This window comes from Vipera ursinii (assembly GCF_947247035.1).
Source record: "Vipera ursinii genome assembly, chromosome: 15".
Lineage (NCBI taxonomy): Eukaryota > Metazoa > Chordata > Lepidosauria > Squamata > Viperidae > Vipera > Vipera ursinii.
This window is the reverse complement of record NC_139528.1, coordinates 3578552-3593365: the sequence shown is the minus strand read 5'-3', so window position 1 is coordinate 3593365 and position 14814 is coordinate 3578552. Positions and strand designations below refer to the sequence as shown.

General features: G+C 48.9%; 1 protein-coding gene across 1 annotated transcript; it reads left to right on the top strand.

Moving 5' to 3' along the window:
* Nucleotides 1–1023: 1023 nt before the first annotated feature.
* KCNK4 (potassium two pore domain channel subfamily K member 4) lies at nt 1024–8191 on the top strand. Its single transcript, XM_083374743.1, has 6 exons — nt 1024–1420; nt 2015–2135; nt 2884–3044; nt 3450–3636; nt 4206–4345; nt 6933–8191. The coding sequence occupies exons 1-6, from the start codon at nt 1232–1234 to the stop codon at nt 7422–7424; spliced, it is 1290 nt and encodes a 429-aa protein (XP_083230869.1). The 5' UTR covers nt 1024–1231; the 3' UTR covers nt 7425–8191.
* The last annotated feature ends 6623 nt before the right edge of the window (nt 8192–14814 follow it).

Sequence of the window (14814 nt, the reverse complement as noted above, 5' to 3'; positions counted from 1 at the left end):
TTATTATTAATAATAATAATAATAATAATAATAATAATAATAATTTATTATTATATTAAAGTTGGAAGGAACCTTGGAGGTCATCTAGTCCAACCCCCTGCTCAGGCAAGAAACCCTATACCATTTCAGACAAATGGCTGTCCAGGCTCTTCTTGAAAACTTCCAGGTAGTCCTCGACTTACAACCTTTGGTTTAGCGACTGAAGTTATACAACGGCACCGAAAAAAGTGACCCATGACTGTTTTTCACGCTTAATGACCGTCACCGCATTCCCCAGGGTCACATGATCAAAATCCAGAGGCTTGGCAGATGACTCGTATTTATGACGGTCGCAGTGACCTGGGATCACGCGATCGCCACTTGCAGCCTTTGTTTGACCAGTAAACTCAAAGGGGGGGGAGCCGGATTCATTTAATGATCACCTGTTTCACTTTATGACGGCGGTGATTTACTTAACAGCCAAAAGGGGAAAAGAGCCCCCAAATCGGGCCCGGCTCATTTCATTAACCCCCCCCTTGCTTAGCAACAGAAATTCTAGTCCCAATTGTGGTAAATTGAGGACTAGTTTCTTGCTGTTTGGGGGGCTGGGGGGTCCTGGCTTTTCTGATTGTCCATGGGGGGCAGTAACTGGTACAAAGAGTTCGGGGTCCATAGCTGGAAAGGAATATTTTTTTTCAGGCTCAAAGGGAAAAGTCAGGGGGTGTCCTCAAAAACAGAGTACCCACTTTGTACCCCAAAGCCAATTTCCTCAGCTAGATTTGTATTGAACTAGGGGGTTGGACTAGAAGACCTCCAAGGCCCCTTCCAATTCTATTCGGGTGGATGGATGGATGGATGGATGGATGGATGGATGGATGGATGGATAAATGCTCCTCTTAGCAAACCGTGTGGCTCACACTCCGGGGAGAGAGAAAAGATCCAAAAAACACCAAAAAAACCATCCCCCAATCGTATCTCCCATTCTGGTGCCTTTAATTTTTAAAGGTAGACTGCTCCTGAACAGGGAAGCTCTGTGGAGCCCAATCGGTCATTCTCGAGCCCGGGTGGCTTCGCTTTTCGGCAAACTCCAGCCTTTTCGGATCCTGTGGGTCCCGCTGACCCCGTCTTCCTTGCCCATCCTCTGGCAGTGAGTTATCCGCCAGCCGCTGACCACCACAGCTCTCTGCCCATAGTCTGCTACGTCTCCAAGGACTCCATCTTGAGCCAGCCGCCCGCCGAAGCCAGTACGGTAATGCGCCGGACGACGGTTTTGGCCCTGGTCTCCATCGTCGTGCTTTACCTGGTGATGGGCGCCGTCGTCTTCCGTCTGCTGGAGCAGCCCCAGGAAGCTATCCAACAGGTGAAGATCCAGGCGTACCTGGAGCACTTCCTGAAGACTCACGAGTGCGTGGCACTGGAGGACCTGGAGGAGCTGATCCAGGTGAGGGGAGGGCAAGTGGGTTATTTTCAGATGGGTGGACTTCAACTCCCAGAATTCCCCCACTCTATAGATTAGAGTTTTTCTCATCTTCAGCCATTTTTAGATGGCTGGACTTCAACTCCCAGAATCCCCCACTCTATAGATTAGAGTTTTGCTCATCTTCAGCCATTTTTAGATGTCTGGACTTCAACTCCCAGAATTCCCCCAGTCTATAGAGTTTTTCTCAGCTTCAGCCATTTTTAAACGGGTGGACTTCAACTCCCAGAATCCCCCAGCCAGGGAATCGTCAGCAAGAGCCCCCACTTAAGTTTTATACAGATAGTCCTTCACTTGTCAGTGCCGTCATAACTTTGAACTGTCATTAAATGAGTGTAAGTATTCTTCTACACCAACCTTGGCCGAGGTCACAACGTAAAATTTGGCCTGCTTAATCGTTGGATGGGACACCACCAGGAAATCCACCATGTGGCTATACCAGGAAGGTATTGCGGGGAGAAAAAAAAACTTGGTGGAAGAAAACAACTGAGTTATGTCGCGTTGCTGGGAAATTTGCACGAAAGCGTCAGTAATTCCTCTTTCCGTCCTTCCTCCTAGCAAGTAAACGAGGCTACAGGAGCCGGCGTGGATCCAGCGGTCAACGGTAGCAACGCCAACATCTCCCGCTGGGATATGGACAGTGCCTTTTTCTTCGCCGGCACTGTGATCACCACAATCGGTACCCAGGGCTTGATTGAAAGTTTCGCTGATCCGCTGATCATGCTGGGCGGGTAGTTTGATGAGTGGGTGGCCTCAGTTTCACGATCTGCGCAATGGGTCTAATTGTTCGATTAAAACGGTTAAAGGAAAACCTGACCTAGCTTAGTTTATAGCTTTGGACTATGTTGTGTAAAAGAGGTGAATTCGGGAATCAAAATGGGAAAAAAATCACCTTTTTAAGTGAGCGAAGAGGGCATGCCCCTTAACGCCCCCCCAAAAGAAATTCAAGGTAATCCTTGAATTACGGTCAAAGCTGGGAGCAGAATATATATATATATATTTTCCCACGGCTGTGAAGCAAATCACCGCAGTTCTTAAGTGAATCATGCGGTCGTTAAGCAAGTCCAGCTCCCCCCCCCCCGCGTTGACTTTCCTTGTCTGAAGGTAAAAAAAAAAATGGCGGTCACGTGACCCCCGGGGACGCACGCAACGTACAGGCCACGTTGCCGAGCCGTGGAATTTTTGCTATCCCCTGTCCGTGGGAATTGTGCAAGAGTTGTAATTGTGAGTTCCAACTGCAGGGATGCTGCTTCGGGATGGCGATTCCCTCCCCCCCCCACCAAAAAAAGGCTTCAGGTAGACTGCCACTGAACCTGGAGGCTTCATTCCGTTGCTCAGATTGGGAGCTACGGATTCTTCTTTCCCACCCCCACCCCCCTTTTTTTTTCCTGACATCTCTTCTTGTCTCTCCGTGATCCAAACAACAGGATTTGGGAATATCTCCCCCAAGACCCGATACGGCCAGCTATTCTGCATCTTCTATGCCTTGGTGGGAATCCCTCTTTTTGGGATGCTGCTTGCCGGCGTCGGGGATCAACTGGGATCTTCTCTCCGGAGAGGCATCGGAAAAATTGAAGATGTTTTCCTGGTGAGCTCTCGCTGGTGATTATCTCCCAGGAATTAACCCGTTTTTAATAGCAACTCCTATAATAATATACAGGCGGTCCTCGGCTTATGACCTCAGTCGAGCCCAACTTTTCGGTTACTAAGCGAGGCAATTGTTGTTTGCCACCATTCTACGGCCGCAAAAGGGGGAATCACGTGACCCCGGAACACTGCGACCGTCCTAAATCCGAGCCAGTTGCCGAGCGTCCGGATTCTGATCACGTGGCCACGAGGATGCGCTAATGGTCGCAAGTCTGAAAAAGCGGTCCTAAGTCACCTTTTTTTTCCAGTGCTGTTGTGACTTTGGTCACTAAACAAGGGGCCGTAAAGTCGAGGACTACCTGCGTAAGGGCCTGCATCTCATTCTGGGTTTTGTTGTCCTCCGCAGAAGTGGCAGGTCAGCGCCACCATCGTCCGCATCCTTTCGGCTTTGCTGTTCATCCTGATCGGCTGCCTGCTCTTCGTCTCCTTGCCCACCCTGATCTTCCAGCACGTGGAAGGCTGGAGCTTCTTGGAGAGCATCTACTTTGTGGTCATCACGTTGACCACGGTGGGGTTTGGCGACTACGTGGCAGGTGAGGCCCGGAGGAGAAAAACGGACGTGTTTTGCAAAGCGGGCCAGGAGGGATTCCAGCATTTAGTCCTCTTGGGGGGATGAACAAGAGAATAACAGAGTGGGAAGGGACCCTGGAGGTCTTCTAGTCCAACCCCAGGCTCAGGCAGGAGATCCTAGACCATTTCAGGGCAAATGGTGGTCCAGTCTCTTTAAAAACCTCCAGTGATGAAGGAGGGAGGGAGGGAGGAAGGAAGGAGAGAGAGAGGGAGGGAGGGAGGGAGGAAGGAAGGAAGGAAAGAAGGAAGGAAGGAAGGAAAGAGAGAGGAAGGGAGGGAGGAAGGAAGGAAGGAAAGAAGGAAGGAAGGAAGGAAGGAAGAGAGGGAGGGAGGGAGGAAGGAAGGAGAGGGAGAGAGAGGGAGGGAGGAAGGAAGGAAGGAAAGAAGGAAGGGAGGGAGGAAGGAAGAAAGGAAAGAAGGGAGGGAGGGAGGAAGGAAGGCAGGCAGGCAGGCGATGTGTCCTCTCTGGCAGGTTGGGAGGCGTTGAGCAAGGGTTGCAAGCCTCCAGCTCCCACTGCCTTCTACCTGCCAGGTTACACGAGAAGCAGCTCTTATTTCTGGTACCAACCGCTGGTGATAGTCTGGATCCTCCTGGGATTGGCATATTTCGCTTCCATTTTGACCATGATTGGCAACTGGTTGCGGGTGTTGTCCAGACGCACAAGAGCTGAGGTGAGCATGCCACAAGCAACTCCCTCTCCCCATTATTTAAAACCGGGAGGGGTTTTTCCCCTCCTTGGTTGTGTTGGAGATGAGACCCTACCCCGGAGACGATTGAGGGTACGGAGCGCTGCATAGGTCGTCCTAAGCTGATGACCATTTGCTTAGTGACCATTTGCAGAGTTACAAGGACACTAAAAGAGGGACTTACCACCGATCCTCACACTTACGACCCTTACCTCATCCCCGCCGTCACCCGATCAAAATTTGGGCGCTTGGCAACCAGCCTGAATCTACAATGTGATTATCGCGTGTGACTTTCCCACCCAGCTTCTGAAAAGCAAAGTCAATGGGAAAAGCCAGATTCGCTTAGCGGCCAGATGATTCGTTTAAAGACTGAAAGGATTGGCTTAACAACCGTGGCAAAATCAGGCGTGACTCGTTTGAACAGCCCTCTTCCCAACTGCAGTCGTACGTTGAGGACTAGCTGCCGTCCCTTGGGCACACCTCGATCTATTTAGGATCTATTTAGGAAACTATTTCCTAAAAAGCACATCCACACAACCCTATCGAAACTTTCCACCCTGTCTTGAGAGTTTCCCAGGTTAACTGAAAAGAAGTTGGCTTAATTGCGTGTGAAATCCTCACCCATCCTAGCCAGGAAAACGTCCTCAGGTTACAGCAACCACTTTGGTTAGTGAATGAAACCAGCTGCTGGATTTGCATAGCTATCATAGTTAGGTTAGGGGTAAGGCTTGCTCCCAATGTGAGCCCTTCTGCAACAGACCATGATTAAAATCCAGTAAACCTTTCCTGTTTTCCAAAGGCACGTTTTTGTGTCGTTAAACCCTGGCTAAACCAAGCGGTTGGTTTATTGCCTTAAAATTGGTTTATCGTAACTAAAATCAGCTAACTTTCTGTAAATATAAATATAAATCAAGTAGATTCTCCCATCAGCTCTAAGCGTTGTTGTTTTTTTTTTCCAGAAAAGGAGGATCTTGGTAGGCGGTTTCAAATCCAGATTTGAAACTGGATAGTTCTGGGATCAGCCCCAAGATTGCACTCCCCAAAACGATAGCCTTTAGAAGGATCGTAAAGCCCATAAAAACTTGAACACGGTTTCAGAGGCCCCATTAAAGCGTCTCCGTTTTAATCTGAAAAATTGGAAAGTCTCGGGACGCCAATTCGATTTGCAACTCTTAGAAGAGGTCCGTTGCATTTGGCCATGGAAGGGAAACAAACAAACAAATCTCAAGGTATCTAAAATGTTTATTAAGTCAATAGTTTCATTAAGCGGACGGAAGCTTTTGCCTGGTGAAAACGTCCAGAGTTCCCGAGCAAAACCTCGGGCCAAATTCAGCCAAATCCTGACCTCAGCTTCCCCGCCTCTTAAAAAATTTATCCGGGAAAGGACAGAAAGACAAAGAATTGCAAATCCTGAGGGGGTTCTTGATAGGTAAACTCAAGGTAACACCATCATTGGCGACAAGTTGTTACCTAGTTGGGTCACGAAACGTCTGCCAGAAAACCACCAAGCTCAGAAAGCACCAAGGACCCCACAGTCTTCCTCCTCCTCCTCCTCCTCCTCCTCCTCCTCCTCCTCCTCCTCCTCCTCATCATCATCATCATCATCCATAATTCCCATTTCCTTCTGACACTGATGCTGTTCCCTAGCTGGGTCATGAAATGTCTGCCAGAAAACAACCAAGCTCAGAGAACATCAAGGTACCCCTCATTCCATCCCCGAGCTACAAACATTCTCCTTTATTGGAATCGCAAATGCTTTATTTTTTTTTTAAAAAAAATGTTTTGTCTTCTAGCGATTTATGCTTTGGCGCTAAAACTGGATTACGGCTCTAATTGCTGCATTCTGCCCACTTAACGGTCATGAGCGTTTGTTCTAATCTGTCCGATTATCCCAAACTCGTTGCCGAAGGAGGAATTAATTTAAACTGCAGCTGGCAATTTCCTAGCTGGAGAATTTTTACACACACACACACAGACACACAGACACACACACACACACTTCTAACAGCTACAGGCTGGGCACGAGGCCATTTTGCCGCTCCCAAAAAAAAACAACAACAAACCAGATGGTGTTAATTTTGTTCCCACGCCCGCTCGTTCATTAGCGGCCTTAATTGAAAGCTGTTTCTCTCCCGCTGATGCTTGATGGGCAAAGGGAAGGCAGAGAAACAAACCAGGTTAGAACTTCGAAAAGCCGGCTCTGGTTTGCTGCAGGACCCTTTGGTTGGGCTTGGACTACAAGCCCCATCGTCCCTTGGCTGAGGAGCAAGTGTCTGGGTGTGCTACAGTTCACCCTGCATGGAATTCCTGTTTGAAAAAGGCAGATTTGGGCTACCACGTTGCATTTTTTTTAACACAGGCGGTCCTCAACTTACACAACTGTTGCCTTAGTGACTGTTGGAAGTTACAACCTCTTTAGGGGGGGGGGGAAGGGACTTACAACCGTTTTTCACACTTAACGACCGTTGCAGCATAGGCAACCAGCCCCCGAGGAATCCTGGGAATTCTGGCGTTTGCAGAGGCCTGGGTGGCCTGGCTCTCTTTGCATCTTGATTTTCCTGTTTTTCCGCAGATGGGAGATTTCACAGCTCACGCCGCCTCCTGGACCGGCAACGTGGCGTCGCAGCTCCGTGTCCCGAGCGTGACTTTCCCGGATAAGTTGCACCGTGTCGCCTCCTTAAAGGGGAAGCCGTTGTCGCCTTCGGCCATCCTGCCACAAGGGGAAAACTCCCTGTCTTCGCCGCCACCTCCGTTCCTCTTGCAGCACCCGGCTGTAATGCCACCTGTCCCCATGCTCTGCCTGGGACACTCCTCGTCCCTGCCACAAAACACCCCCCCGCTGAACGCCTGCCGTGCCGTTTCCCCCCGGCCAATAGACTACACGGGGGAAAATCTGGCTTTCATTGACGAGAGCTCCGACACTCTCAGCGAAGGAGGGCCCCCCTCCGCCCGTCTGCCCCGTCGCTGGCACCCGCGGGCACGGCATCGCACGGACCCCGCCGTGCCCGCGGGGTTACCCATGGTTCTTCTGAGCCGGACCCGGGACAAAGGCGAATCGGTGTGAAGACAGCAGTGGGTCCGTGCGTAACTCGGTGGGATTGTCTGATCCATGGTGCCGATCCATCCATCCATCCATCCATCCATCCATCCATCCATCCATCCATTCTCTCCCTCGCTCCGGGCAGAGCGAAACCCTAAGCAATTCTGCCCTTCTTTGCACGAGAGTTTACTGCTCTGGCATGTGTCTATCCTCTTTGCGGCGACAACGGGGGGGCTCCTGGCGGTGACTGGGCTGTGCCCCACGTTCTTGCCGTTTCCCCCTCTCTGGAATGGTAGGTGGGAAAGAACCCCGGGTGGCAGCGTAAAGAGGTGCTGGCTAGGGAACAGTCCGATAAGAGGCAGCTGAGCCCTTGGCTACATAGTGGACAGGCTCAGAAGGGACCCTCCCTAGTCACTCCGGCTGTAAAAGAGATTAGGAGGAAGAGGAAGAAGAAGAAGAGGTGGTTATCTCTTCAGTCGAATCTGGCTCTATCAGAATAAAGCTGGAAGGGACCCTCGAGGTCTTCCAGTCCAACCCCTTACTCAAGCAGGAAGCCCTAGACCAGGGGTAGGCAACCTTGGCTCTTTTATGACTGGTGGACTTCAACTCCCAGAAGTCCTGAGCCAGCCACGCTGAGGGGAAAGGGAGAGGTTTCCGCGCTGAGCCAGGCTGGCTCAGGAATTCTGGGAATTGAAGTCCAAGTCATGAAGGAGCCATAGTTTCCCTCATGCTGGCTGAGGAATTCTGGCAGTTGAAGTCCACAAGTCATGGGGGGGCATAGTTCCCCCACATGCTGGCTCAGGAATTCTGGGAGTTGAAGTCCACCAGTCATAAAAGAGCCGAGGTTGCCTACCCCTGTGCTAGGAGGAAACCTCACCCTGGGCCAGGGGTAGGCCACCTTGGCTCTTTTATGACTGGTGGACTTCAACTCCCAGAAGTCCTGAGCCAGCGTGGCTCAGAATGGAAACCTCTCCCTTTCTTCCCCTCAGCGTGGCTGGCTCAGGAATTCTGGGAGTTGAAGTCCACGGGTCATAAAAGAGCCAAGGTGGCCTACCCCTGCCCTAAACCATTCCAGACAAGAGACCATCCAATCTCTTCTTAAGCGCTGGAGCACCTACAACTTCTGGAGGCAAGCCGTTCCAGTGGTTTATTGTTCTCACGGTTAGGCCATTTCTCCTTAATTCCAGATTGTTTCTTTCTTTGATTGGTTTCCATCCGTTGCTTCTTCTCCTGCCTTCAGGTGCTTTGGAGAACAGGTTGACCCACCCCCTCTTCTTTGGGGCAGCCCCTCAAATCCTGGAATATTGCTAATCCTTTTTTTTCTGGACGAGCCATAGCCGGTTCCTGCAAACCGTTCTTCATATGTTTTAGCCTCCAGGCCTTTAATCGTCTTAGTTGCTCTTCTTTGCACTTTTTTTCCCCCCCCCCCAAGTTTCAACTTTTTTTTTTTTTTTTTTTGGTAACGTGGTGACCAAAAAATGGATGCGGTGTTCCAGGTGTGGCCTTACTAAAGCTTTACAGAGAGGTACGAATACTTCAGCTGGTTTTGATTCTGTGCCTCTGTTTATACAACCGAGGATTGCATCGGCTTTTTTGGGCTGCTGCCGCACACGGCCGGCTCACGTTTAAGTGATCGTCCACTACGACTCCAAGGTCCCACCCACCGTTTCTGACTTTTGAACCAGGTTTGCCCTGATCTGTACTTGTACCTTTGGTTTGTAAAACCTTGGTGATTCTCTGGGCCGGCTCTCTCGACCTCTTCCGACCTTGCGCTGCTTCATTGGGTTGTTCTGTGCTCTGGTTGGTGTCAGCGTTGTTGTTGTGTCCAGTCACCGTGTCCTTTGGCAGCTTGCCTTCCTTTTGCAGCTAACTTTTTCCCAACATAATGGCTTCCTCCAGTGAATTCCCCCCACGCAACATAGCCAAAGCGAGCGAAACGCAGTTTTCTGATTTTGCCTTTTTTGTGACGTATCTCTATAAAAGCGACAGTGGAAGATTGGCATTTTCAGACTTCCGAAAGAGACGTCAGCTTTCTCAAGCAGAGTTGGCAGGAAACCCAATCAAGATGAGACTCTTGCAAAGTCTGAAAGTCCACTTCTTCCCCCACCTCTTTTTCAGCCAGAAAGACTAGGGGGGGTGGGGGTGTCCCTTCTGAGCTTCTTGCCTCAGCTACCGTAAGTAGTCCTCGATTTAGTGACAGTTGAAAATTACAATGGCACTGAAAAAAAAGTGACTTAAGGCCATGTTTCACACTGGATGGCTCTTGCGGCATCCCCGAGAATTTGGACGCTCGGCAATGGATTCCTATTTATGACGGTTGCAGCGTCCTGGGGTCACGTGATCCCCTTCTGCGACCCCCCCCTGACAAGCCGAGTCAGTGGGGAAGTCGGATTCGTTTTGCAACCGTGTAGCTAACTCAACAGCCGGCGCGATTCAACTTAATAAATGCTGCTAGAAAGGTGGTGAGAGGGGGCAAAACTCACTTAACAGAGGGATTCTGGGAGTTGAAGTCCACAAGTCTAAAGTTGCCGAGGTTGGAAACGCCTCTCCGATTTAACTGTTCCCTAAGCAGCATCTTTCATCCTTCTCCCAAGGTCTTTCCCGCGTACCATTACAGGATCTTTTCTGCACAATGGCTACTCAGCTTTCTCAGCCCCCTGAGGACCACCCCCCCACACAGCTTGCGCTTCTAAAATTTTACAGGGGGTGGGCCATCTCCACCTATTGTGCCTGTGGTAGCTGTGGGGTCTCTGCCAGGCTTCTGGAATTGAACGTCCTGGCAAATTGGCAGCGCTGCCACCCAGCCCAGCTCTGAGTGTTGATTTAGTCTCTATTTGCATGTTCTTCAATTCTGCACACACACACACACACACAGAGACAACCCTTTCCTCTCTTGGGTGTCAGGTTCAGGAGCACATCTACACAACAGGAACAAGGGGGGCGTTTCAGTCCTCAGTCCCTCTCCGCTTCTCCCCCAAGGAATTGTGGGTCATGTAGTTCCGAGAAGAAATGGGGAAATCGGTCTCTTTACGAAAGACGTCCAATACTCGGAGTAAAACAGGCTCATTAAACACCCATAGGTTTCATCCAGATAGTCCTCGGCTTACGACCATTTGCTTAGCAACCATTCAAAGTTGCACCCGCACCGAAAAGAGGAATTTATGGCCGGTCTCCACAGTTACAACCGTCACAGCATCTCCAAGGGTCATGTGAGTGTCCTTTTACGACCTTCCCTAATTGGCTTCTGACGAGGAAAGTCAGCGGGGGAAGTTGGAATCGCTTAACGAGCACACGATTCACTTAAGAACTGCAGTGATTTGCTTAAGAACAAACTTAAAATTGGGTGTGACTCGCTTAGTAACCAGCTCGCTAAGCAAAGGAAATTCTGGTCCCGATTGTAAGGTCGTGTGTTGAGGGCTACCTGTACCATTTTGTGGACTTGATAAAATTGTAGAGTGCCAGTATCTTCCGAGAGAGAGAGAGAAAGAAAGGAAAGAAAGAGAAAGAGGGAAAGAGAGAGAGAGAGAGAGAAAGAGAGAGATTACAAGGAGACAAACGTCATTTTCATTCCTGTCTTCCATCCTTCACTTCACAAATGTGCCTGTTCTTATCTTGTGTATTTTATCAAGTGGGGTTGTGATGAAAATTAAAGAAATTAAGACAACTCAACAACTACTCTGGCCTTTTGTGTCCTTTTGTGTCCAGCATCGCTTCCTTTACTCATTAAAAAATCAGACCAAATGGTGTCTTAATTCCATTTGCCTCCTCGTTTGCCTGATTTTGGAAAACTGGTTTCTATTTATTTATTTGCTTACTTTTATCCCGACTTATTATTCTCTTTATACATAACTGTTTGTTTGTTTTTTTTAAAAAAAATCTTGTCTTTAACAGAGTTTCAAATCCAGTGTGTCTCAGGGCTGTCAATTCTGAGATGCAGTGGTCAGAAAGAGGCTGGCTGGTTTCAATTGCATTCTGAAAGTGATGGCAGGTAGGGTGAAACTGACTAGATCCATTTGGATGAAATGGTCCTGTGAAATGGACTAGATCCAGTTCACAACATGATCCTCTGAAACTGACTTGATCCGGTTGGATGAAATAGCTCTGTGAAATTGGCTAGATCCAGTTCATGAAATGGTCCTGTGAAATTTTCTGGATCCAGTTGGATGGCTGGATGTGAAATTGACTAGATCCAATTTGTGAAATTGACTAGATCCAATTTGTGAAATTGACTAGATCCAATTCATGAAATGATCCTGTGAAATTTGACAAGATCCAGTTGGATGACATGGTCCTGTGAAATTGACTAGATCCAATTCAGGAAATGGTCCTGTGAAATTGACCAGATCCACTTGGATGAAATGGTCCTGTGAAATTGACTAGACCCAGTTCATGAAATGGTCCTGTGAAATAGACAAGATTGCTACGTGAATTGATCCTGTGAACCTGTCTTGATCCACTTGGATGAAATGTTATTGCTGTCATTCCTCCAGATGGAGAAAGTTGAACTCTGCAAATTTTCAAGCCGTCAAGGTTGGGAAACAGCCCATAAGGATTTCTAATGGTCCCGTGTTCTACTTAATAGATTTAGTAAAGATCTGAAAAGGGAGCAGAAGCCAGAAGAAAGACAGGAATGGAGAACCATTTCCCAGAAATGTACAAGATTCACTTTCCTCCAGAGAGGCGTTTTTTTGAACATTGATTAAAACATACAGCCGTAGATCAAAAGCCGTTTTGCAGAGAGATAATAAATACCCAACAGCCACCAAATGAACTCTGATTATTTAGACCTGTAACTCTCCTTCCTTGGGGCCTTTGGCTAAAATAATGCCACTCAAAGGACTGGCACACGAAGCATATTATTATTATTATTATTATTATTATTATTATTATTATTATTATTATTATTATTATTATTGTTGTTGTTGTTGTTGTTGTTGTTATTATTATTATTGTTGTTGTTGTTGTTGTTGTTGTTGTTGTTATTATTATTATTATTATTATTATTATTTCCAACACTGGAAGTTTTTAAGAAGAGACTGGACAGCCATTTGTCTGAAATGGTCTAGGGTTTCCTGCCTGAGCAGGGGGTTGGACTAGATGACCTCCAGGGTCCCTTCCAACATCATCATCATTATTAAATTACAAAACTCTTATTCATAAAACATGAAACTCAGTCAACTGAACACTCAAACGGACTGGCACTCATGGTTGACACGGGTTGCTGCCAGCATCCTAGGTATCAACCAGGTATCTCCTTAAAATGTAAGATGTTCTGAGTTTTTGTATTATTATCATCATCATCATCACCACCACCACCATGATCATTATTAAAATAACATTCAGTTGATGGGAAAGACAGCAGAATAGGAAGATTAAGAGAAAAAAAGGAAAGAGCCTTGGTGGAGCAGTGGGCTAATGCCTCCTTAAGTAACACCAGCTGCCTGCCATTAGTGCAGGTTCGAGTCCCACCAGGCTCAAGGTTGACTCAGCCTTCCATCCTTCCGAGGGAGGTAAAATGAGGACCCAGATTGTTGGGGGCAATTAAGCTGACTTTGTAATAATGCCACTTGGGGGTGTGTGTGAAAGCCCTAATAAGCAGGCATATACATAGAATGAAGGCTACTGCTAAGCTTGTAAGCCGCCCTGAGTCTTCGGAGAAGGGCGGGATATAAATGGAATTTTTTTAAAAAAAGGAAAGCCAGCCTCAGCAGAAGACGGAGAGATAAATGGAACTCCGGGTTCTGTGGATTTCTGTTGCCATGGGATTGAGAGAAAAACACTGTGTGTGGAATGGGTTATCTTATCGATTAGCTGCCCACCCCCTCAGCCTGACCTACTCCACGGGGGGGAGGGGAGGTGTCTCCCTTCGGGCAATTTCGAAATGGAAAAAGACAGGAGTAAATCAAATCTGCCGTCGACCTCCGATGGGATCAAAACCCAGGTAAGAGAGCAAATCCCATTATTCTGGGCTGCCCAAATCCAATTAACAAAATTAACAGAATAACAAAGTTGGAAGGGTCGTGAAACGTCTGCAAGAAAACAACCAAGCTCGGAGAGCACCAAGGACCCCACAGTTCTCCTCCTCCTCCTCCTCCTCCTCCTCCTCCTCCTCCTCCTCCTCCTCCTCCTCCTCCTCCTCCTCCTCCTCCTCCCCGCAAACCCCACTCCCTTCTAGCACTGATGATGTTCCCTAGTTGGGTCATGAAACGTCTGCAAGAAAACCACCCAGCTCAGAGAGCACCAAGGACCCCAGAATCATCCTCCTCCTCCTCCTCCCCGCAAACCCCCCTCCCTTCTAGCACTGATGATGTTCCCTAGTTGGGTCATGAAACGTCTGCAAGAATACAACCAAGCTCAGAGAGCACCAAGGACCCCACAGTCCTCTTCTTCCTTCTCCTCCTCCTCCTCCTCCTCCTCCTCCTCCTCCTCCTCCTCCTCCTCCCCGCAAACCCCACTCCCTTCTAGCACTGATGATGTTCCCTAGTTGGGTCATGAAACGTCTGCAAGAAAACCACCCAGCTCAGAGAGCACCAAGGACCCCACAATCCTCCTCCTCCTCCTCCTCCCCGCAAACCCCCCTCCCTTCTAGCACTGATGATGTTCCCTAGTTGGGTCATGAAACGTCTGCAAGAAAACAATCCAGGTCAGAGAGCACCAAGGACCCCAGAATCATCCTCCTCCTCCTCCTCCTCCCCGCAAACCCCACTCCCTTCTAGCCCTGATGATGTTCCCTAGTTGGGTCATGAAACGTCTGCAAGAATACAACCAAGCTCAGAGAGCACCAAGGACCCCACAATCCTCCTCCTCCTCCTCACAAACCCTATTCCCTTCTAGCCCTGATGACATTCCCTTAGTTGGGGCTCACGAAACATCTGCAAGGAAACCACCAGGCTCACAGACCACCCAGGACTCCTCATTTCAACCCCGAGCTGCCAACCTCCTTTCTTTCAAACCGAATGCGCTGGAGGTAACCCTGAGCCCTTCCCGTCTTGCAGGAGGCCGAAGAAGAGGCAAGCTTGAAGAAGGAAGTGGAGCTTTTCCTCCAGGAAGAACTAGATAAACTCTTGGCCGGAAACGAAACCCCCAAAGACGCCGAGCAACCGCCGCGGAAAACCAGCCAGGACTTCAAGGCTAGTGAGAAACCCAGGGGACATCCCAAGAGGACCAAGGTTGGTGTGGAGCAACCCACCAGGCTGAAGAGAACTGGGGTGGAGGAGGACCTCCTGACCTTGCTGGAGGAACCGTGGGACCTTCCCAAGGAGCCAACCGCGGGCGAGTTGGAGAATCAGTGGGACAATTTATCCATGTTGGACGAATCGATGCTGGAGCTGAAGCCCAAGGAGAAAGAGGAAGGTCCTTCAAGGCCAGAGGAAGTGGCCAAGATCTCAGCAGAGCAGGAGGAGGAACGTAGCTT